Source organism: Phyllobates terribilis, unplaced genomic scaffold, assembly GCF_046119375.1.
Source record: "Phyllobates terribilis strain yellow unplaced genomic scaffold, ASM4611937v1 Scaffold_4__5_contigs__length_816908805, whole genome shotgun sequence".
Classification (NCBI taxonomy): Eukaryota; Metazoa; Chordata; class Amphibia; order Anura; family Dendrobatidae; genus Phyllobates; species Phyllobates terribilis.
In genome coordinates, this window is record NW_027362764.1 from 402,468,752 (window position 1) to 402,483,908 (window position 15,157).

The 15,157-nt window shown below is 45.7% G+C and overlaps 1 protein-coding gene across 2 annotated transcripts in view; it reads left to right on the forward strand.

Annotated features, from left to right (window-relative positions):
• Positions 1–15,157, forward strand: part of LOC141265440 (NFX1-type zinc finger-containing protein 1-like) — a 200,661-nt gene that overhangs the window by 91,938 nt on the left and 93,566 nt on the right. For both annotated transcript variants that reach the window (XM_073678549.1, XM_073678550.1), the window contains exons 10-11: positions 7,635–7,760; positions 8,010–8,155. In XM_073678549.1, coding sequence (XP_073534650.1) covers positions 7,635–7,760; positions 8,010–8,155 — 272 coding nt within the window. The remainder of the gene's footprint in view (positions 1–7,634; positions 7,761–8,009; positions 8,156–15,157) is intronic.

A 15,157-nucleotide genomic window follows, 5' to 3' on the forward strand; every position in this document is an offset into this window, starting at 1 on the left:
CTGACTGCTTCCCCACCGAATCACCTGATTCTTGGAGCCCACCGGCACTCCCTTATGTAGCTCTAGCAACCGGTTGGCTATGCGGGTGAAGTTCTGCACGAATCTTTGGTAGTACCCGGCAAGTCCCAGTAAGGCCTGAACGTCCTTCACTGTCTTCGGGGTAGGCCACTACTGTACGGCGGCCACCTTTTCCCGGGTGGGCCTGACTCCTTCACCGGACACAGTATGACCGAGATATTTGATCTGTTTGCGGAACAGGTGGCACTTCTGGGGCTTCACCTTTAGGCCATGACTCTGTATGCGACTCAGTACTTGCTCCAGTCGCTGGAGGTGCTCCTCGAAGGTGGCGGCATAGACAATTATGTCGTCGAGATAAATCAGTGTCGCCTCGAAGTTCAAATCGCCCAGGCACCTCTCCATCAGACGCTGGAACGTCCCGGGGGCGTTAGGCCGAAGGGCATCCGATTGAACTCGAACAGTCCCATGGGTAATATGAACGCCATCTTCGCACGGTCATGTTCAGCCACGGGCACTTGCCAATACCCGCTGGCCAGATCCAAGGAGGAGAAGTATCTTGCCTTTCCTAAGGCCGACAAGGACTCTTCGATTCGGGGTAGTGGGTAAGAGTCTTGTACTGTACAGGCATTCAGTCGTCTATAGTCCACACAGATCCGCAGGGTCCCATCTTTCTTCCTGACCAGGACAATCGGGGCTGCCCACGGACTCTGACTCTCCCGTATCACACCATTCTGTAACATATGGGCTAGCATCTCCTTAACCTCTTTATACATCTGGGGAGGTATCTGCCGGTATCTCTCCCGCACTGGGGCAGCTCTCCCCGTGGGAATCTCGTAGGTAATGGCTTCGGTGCAACAAAGTCATCCTCATGGCGAGCAAAGACTTTCTGGTACCGCTCCAGTACCTCCTCTACCTGCTGCACCTGTCGAGGTGAAAGTCCCGTCAATTCAGCCCGCACTTGTTCTAGGATTCTTCATCCCCCCTTCGCACTAGCACGGTGGGATTCCGGCCTGATGGTGACCGCCAGAGTCCAGGGGTCTCCTCATACAGCGGACAGGTGTACCACATCAGGTTGCACCAACTTTTCTGGCATTTCCAGAATCTGGGCTATTTCCGCCCTGGGAGGGAGTGTGAGATCACCTACGCCCAGATTAACGCACCGCACTACACCGCATGCAGAATTATTAGGCAAATGCGTATTTTTATCACTTTGATACTTTTTATGCATGTTGTCCTACTCCAAGCTGCATAGGCTTGAGAGCCAACTACCAATTAAGTAAATCTGGTGATGTGCATCTCTGTAATGAGGAGGGGTGTTGACTAATGACATCAACACCCTATATAAGGTGTGCTTAGTTATTAGGCAACTTCCTTTCCTTTGGCAAAATGGGTCAGAAGAGAGATTTGACGGGCTCTGAAAAGTCCAAAATTGTGAGATGTCTTGCAGAGGGATGCAGCAGTCTTGAAATTTCCAAACTTTTGAAGCGTGATCACCGAACAATCAAGCGTTTCATGGCAAATAGGCAACAGGGTTGCAAGAAGCGTGTTGTTCAAAAAAGGTGCAAAATAACTGTCCATGAACTGAGGAAAATCAAGCGTGAAGCTGCCTAGATGCCATTCGCCACCAGTTTTGCCATATTTCAGAGCTGCAACGTTACTGGAGTATCAAAAAGCACAAGGTGTGCGATACTCAGGGACATGGCCAAGGTAAGGAAGGCTGAAAAACGACCACCTTTGAACAAGAAACATAAGATAAAACGTCAAGAATCGGTCAAGAAATATCTTAAGACTGATTTTTCAAAGGTTTTATGGACTGATGAAATGAGAGTGACTCTTGATGGGCCAGATGGATGAGCTAGAGGCTGGATCAGTAAAGGGCAGAGAGCTCCACTCCGACTCAGACACCAGCAAGGTGGAGGTGGGGTACTGGTATGGGCTGGTATCATCAAAGAAGAACTTGTGGGACCTTTTAGGGTTGAGGATGGAGTGAAGCTCAACGCCCAGACCTACTGCCAGTTTCAGGAAGACAACTTCTTCAAGCAGTGGTACAGGAAGAAGTCTGTATCATTCAAGAAAAACATGATTTTCATGCAGGACAATGCGCCATCACATGCATCCAACTACTCCACAGCGTGGCTGGCCAGTAAAGGTCTAAAAGAAGAAAAAATAATGACATGGCCCCCTTGTTCACCTGATCTGAACCCCATAGAGAACCTGTGGTCCATCATAAAATGTGAGATCTACAGGGAGGGAAAACAGTACACCTCTCGGAACAGTGTCTGGGAGGTTGTAGTGGCTGCTGCACGCAATGTTGATCGAAAACAGATCAAGCAACTGACAGAATCTATGGATGGAAGGCTGTTGAGTGTCATCATAAAGAAAGGTGGCTATATTGATCACTAATTTTTTTGGTTTTTGTTTTTGCATGTCAGAAATGTTTATTTCTAAATTTTGTGCACTGATATTGGTTTACCTGGTGAAAATAAACAAGTGAGATGGGATTATATTTGGTTTTTATTAAGTTGCCTAATAATTCTGCACAGTAATAGTTACCTGCACAAACAGGTAAGATAGCCAAATCTAAAAAAAAAAAACCACTCCAACTTCCAAAAATATTAAGCTTGGATATTTATGAGTCTTTTCGGTTGATTGAGAACATAGTTGTTGATCAATAATAAAAATAATCCTCTAAAATACAACTTGCCTAATAATTCGGCACACAGTGTATAACATTGCCAGTGTCCAAGCCACCAGGAGGGGGCACTTTGTCCATCGATGTTGGTTCTATCTGAACTTCGACCCCCTCAAGAGGTGTGCAGGCCCATGCGGGTAACGTGAGTACAGTTTGTCCTGCCGGTAAGGTGAGCGCCGTAGCTGCTGGTACTATTATTTTCCCCAGAACCTTCCCTTCACTCGACGTCTCCTGAGCCTGGGCGGCTCGGATTAATTGTTGAAAAACCCTCCTTTGGGGGGTTCGTGGGTCCCACCGGTCTAGAGGAATCTCTTTCGGCTCACTAATCAGGATTTGCCCGATCTCTTTCAGCACATTCATTCCGAGGGTCACCGGGGGTCCACTTCCGGTTCCCCCTGCGTCCAAGATGACCCCTTTTTTTCCCACATCTTTTCCACACACTCCAATTTTCATCCATACCACCCCTGCGACCGGGATGGGTAATTGATTAGCTGCCGTGAGTCTAATTACTGGTCCCCATTCAGGCCGCGCCATCTCTGGAAATCGCTGTTGAAAGTAGGCTTCTGTCATCGTAGTCACCTGGGATCCCGTGCACCCTCTGTAATGCATTAACATACTGTGTCACAGTCTCCCCCTCCTGCTGCAGTTGGTGAAACAGCAGTATCCTCAGCTCTCCTACATTGGTGGGATCCCCATGCATCTCCTCCAATATCCGCACCACTTTTTCTACAGTATCCTGGTCATGAGGAGGGCGGTACATCACGGAGTGCCTGGCCTCGCCGTCCAGGGTCAATAAGGCTATTTCGGCTTGCATAGCTGGGGTCATCGGATACATACGTAACATACTCCTAACTCTCTCAACCCAGTCCCACAGCATCATATTGTCCCCGGTGAACTTTGGGAGAGTGCTGAGCATGGCCCCCAGCGGCAAGCTAGATCCAGGGGCTCCCGGGATGGACTGATCTGCAGTGTCTGTGTCTAAAGACTGCATCCTGCTGACTACACCAAATGTGACACAGGTACTTTAGTTACAGTGTCACAGAAACAGAGCAGCCAGTACAGGGTTAATAAACAGGGGGGATTTATTGTAACAGGGTCAATCTCCACGCAGGGAGTAACAGGGGAAATATGGGGACAACAAGGGGAGTAGCAGGTAACAGACTATAACCGACAATCCACAGTTTGGCTGGATGTAGCTGAGTCGACACGGTTGTAATCGCAGTTTTACACTTAGCTGACTCTTGTTCCCCACAAGGCAGTTGCCGGCTGATGCCGGTGTTGTTTTCTTCTGGCTTCCCCACCTAAACAATGCTCCGTCTTCTGGCGGCAGCGGGCGGTCTTCGGTTTGACACGCTGAGCCCCTAGTCCATAACACTGCACTTCACTTGCTCGGCTCCACGTCTTCTGGCGGGAGCGGGCGGTCTCCAGTTTGACCCGCTGAGCCCCTAGTCCATAACACTACACCTTACTTGCTCGGCTCCACGGACCCTGCGTCTCTTCTCCCTCTAGTCGGGCTTAACCCCAACTGTTAACTTCCTGCTTTCCCCCTCAAACCTCCTTTTTCTCCCTCTTCCTAGACACGCCCCCAGCTCCCTGGTCACCTGACCCCTGAGCTCTGGCTCTGAACATGCCCTCAGCTTCCCGTTCACCTGACTCCTGTGCTTGCAGTCTGTCTTCCCCCTGCAACCAGAGGCACGGCCCCGGCAGTTCCGGATCCCTTGTTCTGAAAGTATTTACAACCCGGTCTTCCCCCTTACATAGTCACCCTTTGAGGAGGGTCAGTCTCTTGTGCATGAGGAGTACTAGTCGTCGTTGTTGGGGGGACCCTCCATCAGCCCCACCTCCCAGCCCCACCTCCTGCATTACTCTCATCCCCCTCCTGTCTTCATGTCACTAGCTGTGGGGTCGGTGGAGTATTGTTTCCTCCAGCTACTAAATGAGTTTTCTTTACAACAGGCATTATAGGAGCATTTGGGGAATTGAGCTTACGTCTGGTAAGCTCACAATTTAAAAAATTTTCTTTCCATCATAGATTCTGTACTCTACATACTGTATTTTATACATCTGCCATACTCATCCGCTATAGGGAGGAGGTACTGATGGTTCTGCCCGATTAAGTCCCTCCAGGCCATTGTCAAAGCATTCATACAGCACTCTATTACCTATAGTGGTTTTGTTACCCCCCCCCCCCCACACACACACACACACACACACACCAGGGCCAGCGACAGCACCCGGGCAAGTGCCGAATCCTGGACCATCAGAGGGGCCCACTCGCTGTCTGGGCCCGGGCCGCTTCCCCGGTATCTGTGCAGCCAGGACCGCCAGCGCTTCTTGACTGCCGGCACTTAACCGGACATGGCCGCGCGCAGTGCACTGTGTGGCTGTCTCTGGTAATAATGACACGGCAGGGGCGACACTGCGCCTTTAATTTGACTTGAGTGTCATCCCTGTCGCGTCATTGCTAGCAGACACAGCCGCACAGCGCCCTGCGCGCCGCCATGTCTGAAGTGTCAGCAATAAAACACCGCCGGAGGTCCTGCACAGTTGCGGGGGGTGTGGCCCAGGCTCCAACGGCGAGTGGGCCCCCCTGATCGTCCAGAGCCCCATGTCTGTGACACTTTAGTGGCCCTGCACAAATGAGGGGGAGCAGCCTGGGCCCCGACAGCGAGTGGGTCCCATGTCTGTGACACACCGGCGGCCCTGCGCAGCCACATGGCAGAGGAGCTGGACTGGAGACAGGACCGGGGGCAGGTGAGTGGGGTTTGTCGCCAGCTTCCCTAATCCCCATATTAAAAATATTTCTAATGTGTGTGTGTGCACGTATGATATAAATGTCTGTGTATGTCAGTGTGTATGACTCTGTATATATATTTATGTCCGTTTTATATGTGTTTTTAAGAATTTGTGTTCAAATATACTGTACATGTATGCCTGTATGTGTACTTATTTGTGTATGTGCGTGTCTGCGTATTGTATGTGCGCATATCTGTGTACCATGTGCATTTGTATATGTGTGTGCATGTCTGCATACCGTGTGCATGTGCATGTCTGCGTACTGTGTGCTTGTCTGCGTACTGTGTGTGTGCGTGCATGTCTGCATACTGTGTGTGTGTACTGTATGTCTGCATACCGTGTGTGCATGTCTGCATATGTGAAGGATGAGGGGGCATGCCTGGCCCTGTGTTGTATACCTATATTTCACTGCCGCATCTGTGCATCTTGAATCGTGTATGTGTTAAAGGGGCCTACTGAGACTCTTTAGCCTGGGGCCCACGAAAATCTGGAGCCGGTCCTGCCCCCCACCCCCTCAAATCACTTCCTCAGGAACATCCATCCACTGCTAAGCTTTAGACATCATCAAATTGTCTAGTAACCAACCACGCTGCTCTCCAAAGAATAGGTTCCACTAAGTCACATCCAGACTCCCTTCTGGGGGTATTTCAGCCTTTTGTAATATTCTTTTACATTCTGTTATGGCATCTTTAGGGCATATTGGTGACTATTATGGGATATGAAATTAATAAAATAGTGGAATATGGAAGAAATAGATGCCAGCATATAGTGTTATCACAGAATGCATGAATACATAAGATAAATAGCTCAAAAACAGTCTAGACATTTGTGAAGATGCTGAACAATAGGCAGACATGCAAATTTATAGATCAAAAAGCTTTTAATTGTTTAAGCCTTTGTAGTATGTTGGGAATCAAGTTTGGAGTTTGTTTTACGGGTATGTATGTAAGCTAACTGAAGTCAGATACATGGAACATAGCAAAATCTCTTGAAAAACTAGGCTGGTAGAAGCCATGGGAGACTTTCGTAAGGTGTTATTTAGTCTCTGCCTCATGGGAGACTTTCATAAGGTCCTTATTTGGTCTCTTCCCAATGTGAAACGTTCGTAAGTTGCTCATTTTATCTTTTCCTCAAGGAAAACGTTCGTAAGGTTCCTATTTAGTCTCTTCCTTATGGGAGATATCTGTATGGTGCTTATTTAGTCTCCTCCTCTTGGGGGACGTTCAGAAATTACTTATTTAGTTTTTTCCTAATGTGAGACATTCGTAAGGTGCTTATTTCGTCTCTTCATAATGGGAGATGTTCGTAAATTGCTTATTTAGTCTCTTCCCCACGGGAGGCGTTCGGTCACTCTGTTACATATGCCAGTGTCAAGATAAAATGTTGATGAATAGACGGTGGCCTGACTTGTCTGAAGTTATGCTGAAAACTGGTTGTTGGGTTTTCGATCTCTGCTTGTGTCAGTTGTCTTAACTCTTTTTTAAAGACTTGTTTGACAATTGAAGGGTAGTTCTTTTGCTAGATTTAAAATGTTGTTATATTTGTGAAACACAGAGTTGCTGATGTAGTTCTGGCATACTTGCTTAAACTGGCCATATTAGATTCCTATAGTCAAGCTAGCTGATGATGTCTACAGTTTTATTAGTTTTTATTTATTTTTCTGTTGAACCACAATCCAAAAGCAATGTCTGATTTTCATTAGTTGAAAATTCAGTACATTTCAATTGAAAATTACTTTTGTCAGTTTCAAGTTATTTCAGTGACCATTGTGGGTTATTCTTACTAAGAGCACCAAAAATATTGTCCATAAGTTTATACATTGTTTTTTACTTTTTAAGTTTAATTAATTTCCACCTCTTGGATTTTACTTTTGTGCTTCTTTTAATCTGCAGCGCCAGAACAATAATTTCCTTTTTTCCCAATTTCCATAATTTTACATAGTACATAGAGGGTTCTTTCAAAATTGGCAGAGTTAGTGTAGAAAAATTTCTGCTACCGTTCCATAAATCTGAATGAGGTTTGTAACAATCCGTGCAGATAGCAGCTTTGCTTTATAAGAATTAGATTTCATTGCAGAGTTTATTCGCTTATAATGCCTATTTCCTTTGCATATTTATTTCATTTTCAGGTAAAACCTACGTGGGGCTGAAAATTCTGTATGCGCTACTCAATAACTCTAGCCTTTGGAAACTAGGGAGTAATCCAATACTGGTTGTGTGTTACACTAACCATGCCCTTGATCAGTTTCTGGAAGGTAAATTTTGCTTCTCTCCATGATCTTAAATAAACTATATTTCTTATATTAGCAAGTGCAATAATATGTCAAAATGTAGTTGTACCTGGAGGTAAGCTTTAAGTATATATATTTATTGCCTTTAATCATCAAATGTTTTAAGCTTTACATTTTTCCATGATGAAGAAGAATATCATAAAATAACAATAATTAATAGTAATATCACAGAATAAGTTGTGAGCTATTACCGGTTTACTTTTATATCTAAAGGGATACTCAAGTATTTGAAGTGTAACATTGTTCGAGTGGGGTCCAGGAGCAGCAGTGAGATTATGCAGAAATGTTCACTCTCCAAGATTCGAAGCCAAAAAAGTCGACAGAACCTACCGGGATACATGAGAGCCTTACATGCTGAGGTAGTACAACTTCACATTGGTTTTCCTAAATTGATCTAATAGGTCTCATATTGGAAACTTCATTGCCTACGGATTTCATATAGGGGTATAGTGAGTGTTTGAACCCACAGGTGCCTCACAGAATTTTGTAGCATTGGGACATGGAAATATAACTTTTTAGTGGTAAAAATTAAATTTTTTTTAATAGTTGCAAATTTGTCAGTTACACAAGGGTTAAAATGTGAAACTGGACCCACAATTTATTGCGCAATTTCTTCCGAATGTCGTGATGCCCTATATGTCGTCAGAAACTACTGTTTGGCCACACGTCAGGGCTGAGCAGGAAGGAGCGCTATTTGGGGGCAACATTTGCAGGGCCTCTAAGGTGCCAGAACAGCATAAAAACCCCAAAAATGACCCCATTGTAGAAATTGTGCCCACATTGTGCTTCTGGTGATATACAGAAGTAAATTATTAAAGGGGTTGTCCCGTCTAGAATTAAAAGTCTATGTGACTGCAGACTTATGAATCCAATCCTTCCAGTGCATGCACTGTGAGGAGCTGCCAGTGTTTTCTTTGGGAATGGCGATCAAGTATGAGATACTCCCGGCCAGAACCCAGCTAGTGGGCTCAGCCTCTCTCAATACACTTGTATTGAGCGAGGCTGTGCCCACTAGATGGCCACACCCACTAGATTACACGGGACACGGTTTTGCTCAATACAAGTGTATTGAGCGAGGGCACGTCCACTAGACGGCCGCACCCACTAGATGCGGCTTGCATTCTAGACCAGACAACCCCTTTAATTGGGCTCTCCGCAATACAATATTGCCAAACACGTGGCCCTTACTGTGGTTTAGGCACAGTGGGGCTCAGAAGGAAGAGGGCATTTGGATTTAGGAGGGCAGATTTCACTGGATTTTATTTGAGGGGATGTTGCTTTTCCAGAGTCTTTGTTCTACTAGTAACGTGGTCACATTATTGGTCACATTTTGGGGTTCATAACATTTTTTGATCGATTTCAGTCTAAGACTGGGATCACATTCTTATGTTCTATGCTGATCACTTACAATGGGGTTTCCATGTAAATCCCACAAAAATGCGGTTCAGATGAAACCCCAGATGGAACCACTCACTATAATGAGGTGGATGGAGACACTTTATACTCCATTTTTTGTCTGTTTCGGTGGTATCCATCTTTTTTGGTGTGCACAGAAATGTGGTTGACCACACTTGTACGCTAAAAAGACTGTTAAAATAATGGTATATCCCCGAAACAGAGACAAGACGTAGTGCAAAGTGACTTAATTTGCCCCATAAGTGATTGGTTCCATAGGAGATTTTGTCTGAATCTCATTTTTTGGGAATTTACATGGAAATCCTGACATAGGTGCTCACCAGAGAGCACAGTATAAATGTGAACTGATCCTTATTCCGATTTTTGGGAGGTAGAATGAACAAATAGACAGCAGTAGAAGAATGGTTCTTATTTTTATTTTTGCGTGGTTCATCGTGTGGTAAAACTGATAAGATGGCTTTATTCTTCGGGTCAGTGTGGTTACAGTGATACCATATTTATATTTTTTTTATGTTTTGATACTATAACAAAGTAAGAATGTTTTATTTATAAAAAATTGTTTTTTAGTCGCCGTATTGTGAGAGCTGTAATTTTTTTGTTTTTTGGCAAACAGAGCTGTATGAGAGCTTATTTTTTGCGTGACGAGTTGGAGATTTTTTTGGTATAATTTTGGGGTCCATAATATTTCTTTGATCGCTTTTTATTCAATTTTTTTTAGATGCAGAGTGAACAAACTAATAACTAAAACTGTACTAATATTCCCCATCCTGGTATATATATGCCCCCATCTTAGTATATATGGCCCCCCTCTTCCTGTTATACGTGGCCCCATCTGCATCCTGTTATACATGGTCCCACATTCCCATCCTGGTATGCATGGCATCCCCAACCCCATCCTGGTATGCATGGCACCCCCATCCCCATCCTGGTATGCATGGCACCCCCATCCCCATCCTGGTATGCATGGCACTCCCATCCCCATCCTGGTATGCATGGCACCCCCATCCTGGTATGCATGACACCCCCATCCTGGTATACATGGCACCCCCATCCCCATCCTGGTATGCATGGCACCCCCATCCTGGTGTGCATGGTACCCCCATCACGCTGCACACATAAAAAGTAAAGGATTCTACTCACCTTCCCTCTGCTCCAGCCCTGTGTCCTGTTCTGCTACCAGCAGCTGATCTCATTGTGTGAGCAGCGTATGATGTCACTGCCATGTGCCCTCACATGCTGAGGTCAGCTGCCGGAATATTCACTCCTTAATAGCACGCACAGTGTCAGCCGCAGTCGCCGGCTTCCTGCAGCGACTGCGGCTAACAGTGTGGCCGCTATTGAAGAGAATGAATATTCACTACTCCCCATGCCCATGGGAGTGGAGAACAGTGAATATTCATGCTCTATAATAGCAGGTACACTGTTAGCCACAGCTGCGGCAGGTAGCCGGTGGCTGCGGCTGACACTGTGCACGCTATTAAGGAAAATGAACATTCAGTGCTCCCCACGCCTATGGGTGTGAGGAGCAGTGAATTTTCATTTTCTAATAGCGGGCACAGTCTTAGCTGCAGCAGGCAGCTCCTGCCTCCTGTGACCTGCTCCTCTACTGCTGCTTCCCCCCCCCCCCCCCCATCATCCACAGCTGGACCATCCCCCACATTCCTCCAAAATTTTGGAGGAAAAAAGTGCATCTTATAGTCTGAAAAATCTGGTAATTTTTTTTTTACTTTTTCACTTAGTCCTACTGTTGGACATATTTTTTACTTTGATCTCTGGTCTCATGTATTGCAGTACTTGTGTACTGCAGTGCATGAGACCTATCAGTGTCTCACTGACATGGCGTGTAATACCTGGCTTATAGCTGGATTTTACAGGCCACCGTGACCTTGGGGTCATCAGATGACCTCAGAGTACCATGGCAACGATCGGCACTCGCGATTACAATTTCAGGGGTCGATCCTTTCAAATGGGGTCTTTTAATCCCCTTTTAACCATTTAGATACCGCTTTCACGATTGACAATGATATTTATGGGGTTAATCGGCCTCGATTGGTTCCAAAACTGGATAAGGCCAATGCCGCAGGGTATCAGCTGTCATGTACGGCTTTCACCCGCGACGGGGTGCTATTCAGTTATTACTGACCGCCTTTTTAAAACACCGATCAGGAATAAGGCCTCTTAACGGACGCAGTCGTTAAAGTGTTATGGCCCCGTGCACATGTAATAGTGGGGAAGGGCGTAGCCTTCCCTTGAGACTGAGAGAGTAAAAGGAAGAGTCCCTGAAGACAGACCTCCCCAACTGTGGTAGGCCAAGCTAAGGGGGTAGAGCAGAGGGGGAACTTAGTGCCCTTATCAAGCCTAGAGAGATATAGAGCTTGTTCCGGGTATAGTTCCTTCTGGGCTGTAGTACCTGAAAACAGCCACAAGATGCCACTGTTCGGGGTGCAGATGTCAGGATGAGTCTGCTAGCCGAGCTATAGACAGTGATGGGTTAAGGTTCTGTGATGACAGCTCACTGAGGGTGGGCATATTAGGAAAGTCTCTGTTTTAATTTCCTGAATCAGGAAGTGATTGAGTAGTACAAGAAGGGATTGCGACCTGATGAGACAGCCTTACTATAGTGGCTGCTAGGGTAGACGGGAGCTCCGAACCCTCAGACAGTGAGATCCCAGTGAGCAGTTCTCCCCACGCAAGAGCACGAGTCCTGTTCGCTCGCCGTAGAAACTCACCAAAGCGTAGTGAGGACACGGGGCACTTCTGGTCTGCAGGCAGCAGAGGAAGCTAAACAGTACTCCAAGCCAAGACGTGGGGGAGAGATATCGGATCCGTTCACTGTTAATACAGAGGAGTCTCTAGGGCCAGGAATTATAGCCACAGAGATGCTCTGCCTAAAGAGGGAACCAGGGCTGAAGCAGTTAACAGCGCCTGTGAGGGAGATGATTGCCTGTCGGGCCTTATCCATTATATCTGACTGTAAATACTGTAAATATTCCTCTTCCCCAAGTAAAGTCCAAGTTCTGGTTAAGAACCTCGTGTCCTCTGAAATTATTGCTGCCCTGGTCCCAGAAGAAAATTACCTGGAGACAGCCGCGATCGGATGGCGTGAAGTAAGTGAAGAGCACTACATACACAGCCACACTTCAGAGAGAGGACACGTATTGTCTGTAGGGTGCCATAGCGAGAGGGGGCTACAGCTCGCCCACGACTACCTCGCTGGGGCACCTTACACACACATTGACTATTTGGTGAGTTTTTTTACTTCAGTATCTGTAAGCCAAAACCAGGAGTGAGACAATCATAGGAAAAGTATAATAGAAATGTACACCAATTCTGTATTTATCACCCTCTCCTAGTTTTGGATTACAAATACTGATGTAAAAAACTCACCAAATAGTCAATGTGTGCACGGGGCCTTAAAGCTCTTTTTAACCCCTTCCCAACATATGAGGTACTGGTACTTCCATGTCAGCTCCCCGTGTATGATGCCAGCTCACAAGCTGCAACATAGATGTCTGTGTTACACAGCTGGCATCTGCCTCTTACAGCAGCGAGAAGAGCTGGGTCCCACCCGCTGCTCTTAACCACCTAAATACATAAAATCAATCTATGACAGCAGTTTTCGAAGCATCAGGTGAGTGCTGAAGGCCCTTGTGCCTGCCTCGATAGCACTCCTGTGAAAACTACCCTGTGACTGGCCTTCATACAAAACCGTGATTTTTACTATATACTCTAATACTGTGGTATTGCGGTATTTAGTATAAGTAGATGATCGCAGGTTAAAGTGTACTAAAGGTACAAAAAATAATTATAATATAAAAAGTTTGAATCAATAACCTTTACCCCACCATTAATAATGAAGAAAAAATAAACATAAAAGACATTGCTGCATCCATAAAAGTCCTATCAAAATAAAAAAATAATTCAATCGGCACATGCCGTAAAGAGAAAAAAACTTGCAATGTCAGAAGTGCCTCAGCTATGACAAAAAGTGCAATTATAAGTGATAAAAATGTTGTATCTATCTCTAAGGGTTCGCTCACACCACCGTATTTTCGGTCCAAATACGATCCGACAAAATATCGGATTGCACTCAGTACAATGTTAGTCTATTGGTCTGCCCACATGTCCAATTCTTTCCTCAGTCTGAAGAAAAAGTCACAGCATGTCCAAGTTTGATGCAATATTTGGATCACACTCGGTCATGCAAGTCAGTGAGTGCATGGAAAACATGGGATTGCACTCGGATGACATCTGCGTGCAGTCCGATTTCCACACACTGACACAATGGAGAAGATAGAGAAATTTTGTTCTTCATCTTCTCACAGTGTGCTCTGATTCTCGCATCCGAGAGAATTGGATCACACTATGCTGACACTCGGATGAGAGAATCAATAAAGACATCAGTTGGCCACACAAAAATCAAGAGTTCACACAGCTCCATCAACGTAAAATGAAAATGTTACAGGTCTCAGATGGCAACAAAACTTAATTTTCCCTTTTTTTTTTTTTTTAAATTTCCATTTTTTTCCCCTTCTTACAAAAAAGATATGGAAGTTTGGTATTGCTATAATTGTAGTGACCTGGAGAATCTTGTTACCTGGTAACAGCATAATGAACGCTGTAAAAACAAAAGCCCCCAAAAACAATTGCAGAATTGCATTTTTTCACAATTGAATAGTGTCAATCAAACCTACAACTCATCCAGCAAAACACAAGTCTTCGTTCGGCTATGTCCTCGGAAAAATAAAAGAGTTGTGGCTCATGGACAAAAATCTTTCATTTGGAGGGGTTGTTAATTCTCACAGTCTGTATTGTGACATGCGGTGACAGATCTGCTTTAGCCTTTTACGGACATCTGCTCTACATGTACGGAGAAAGTTGGTCAAGGGTGTATAGAAAGTGCTCACGGGGTTCACCCCATACCTGACAGGCAATGGCTATGTGTTACAACCAGGACCTGCCTCTAATAGCAATGGGCAGAGAGCCTGTCAAACTCTCACAGTGGCATTAACAGCATACCGGGATGGTGGCATGTCATGCTACGCACCCATCAGTGCTCCCGTGTCACGATCACGGGGCACCGATAAGTTGCAATGACAACCTGGGGTCTGTTGAAGACCTCCATGCAGAGGTGGATTAAGAGTAGCCATGGTCCCGGGCAGTTTAGAAGGCTGAAATTAATTCTGCTCAATATTAATAATTAACATATTAATTATAATTATGTTTTTACATTAATTGTATGACTTAATATTGAGCACAATCAAGTAAGCTGACATCCTCCTATATACGGTATGAAACCCTACATACAGTATGAGCTTCCACATAATCGCCTTATATACAGTATAAACTCCACATAGCTTCCTATATACAGTATGAGCCCCCATATAGCTCCCTAGGTACGGTATGAGCCCCCATATAGCCATCTATATACAGTATGAGCCCCCATGTAGCCATCTATATACAGTATGAGGCCACACGTAGCCATCTATATACAGTATGAGGCCGCACATAGCTCCCTATGTCCAGTATGAGACTGCACATAGCTCCCTATGTCCAGTATGAGGCCTCACGTGGCTCCCAATGTCCAGTATAAGGCTGCACATGGCTCCCTATGTCCAGTATGAGGTCGTACATAGCTCCCCAGATACAGCATGAGGCCGCACGAAGCTCCCCAGATACAGCATGAGGCCACACGTAGCTCACCAGATACAGCATTAAGCCGCACAGAGCTCCCCAGATACAGCGTGAGGCCGCACGGAGCTCCCCTGATACAGCATAAGGCCGTTCATAGCTCCCCAGATGCAGCATGAGGCCGTTCGTAGCTCCCCAGATACAGCATGAGCCACACGTAGCTCCCCAGATACAGTACGCACACATGGAGTCACACGCACACACGGTCATGCACAGCCAGATACGCACATGCAGTTACGTATAAACATGCAGAC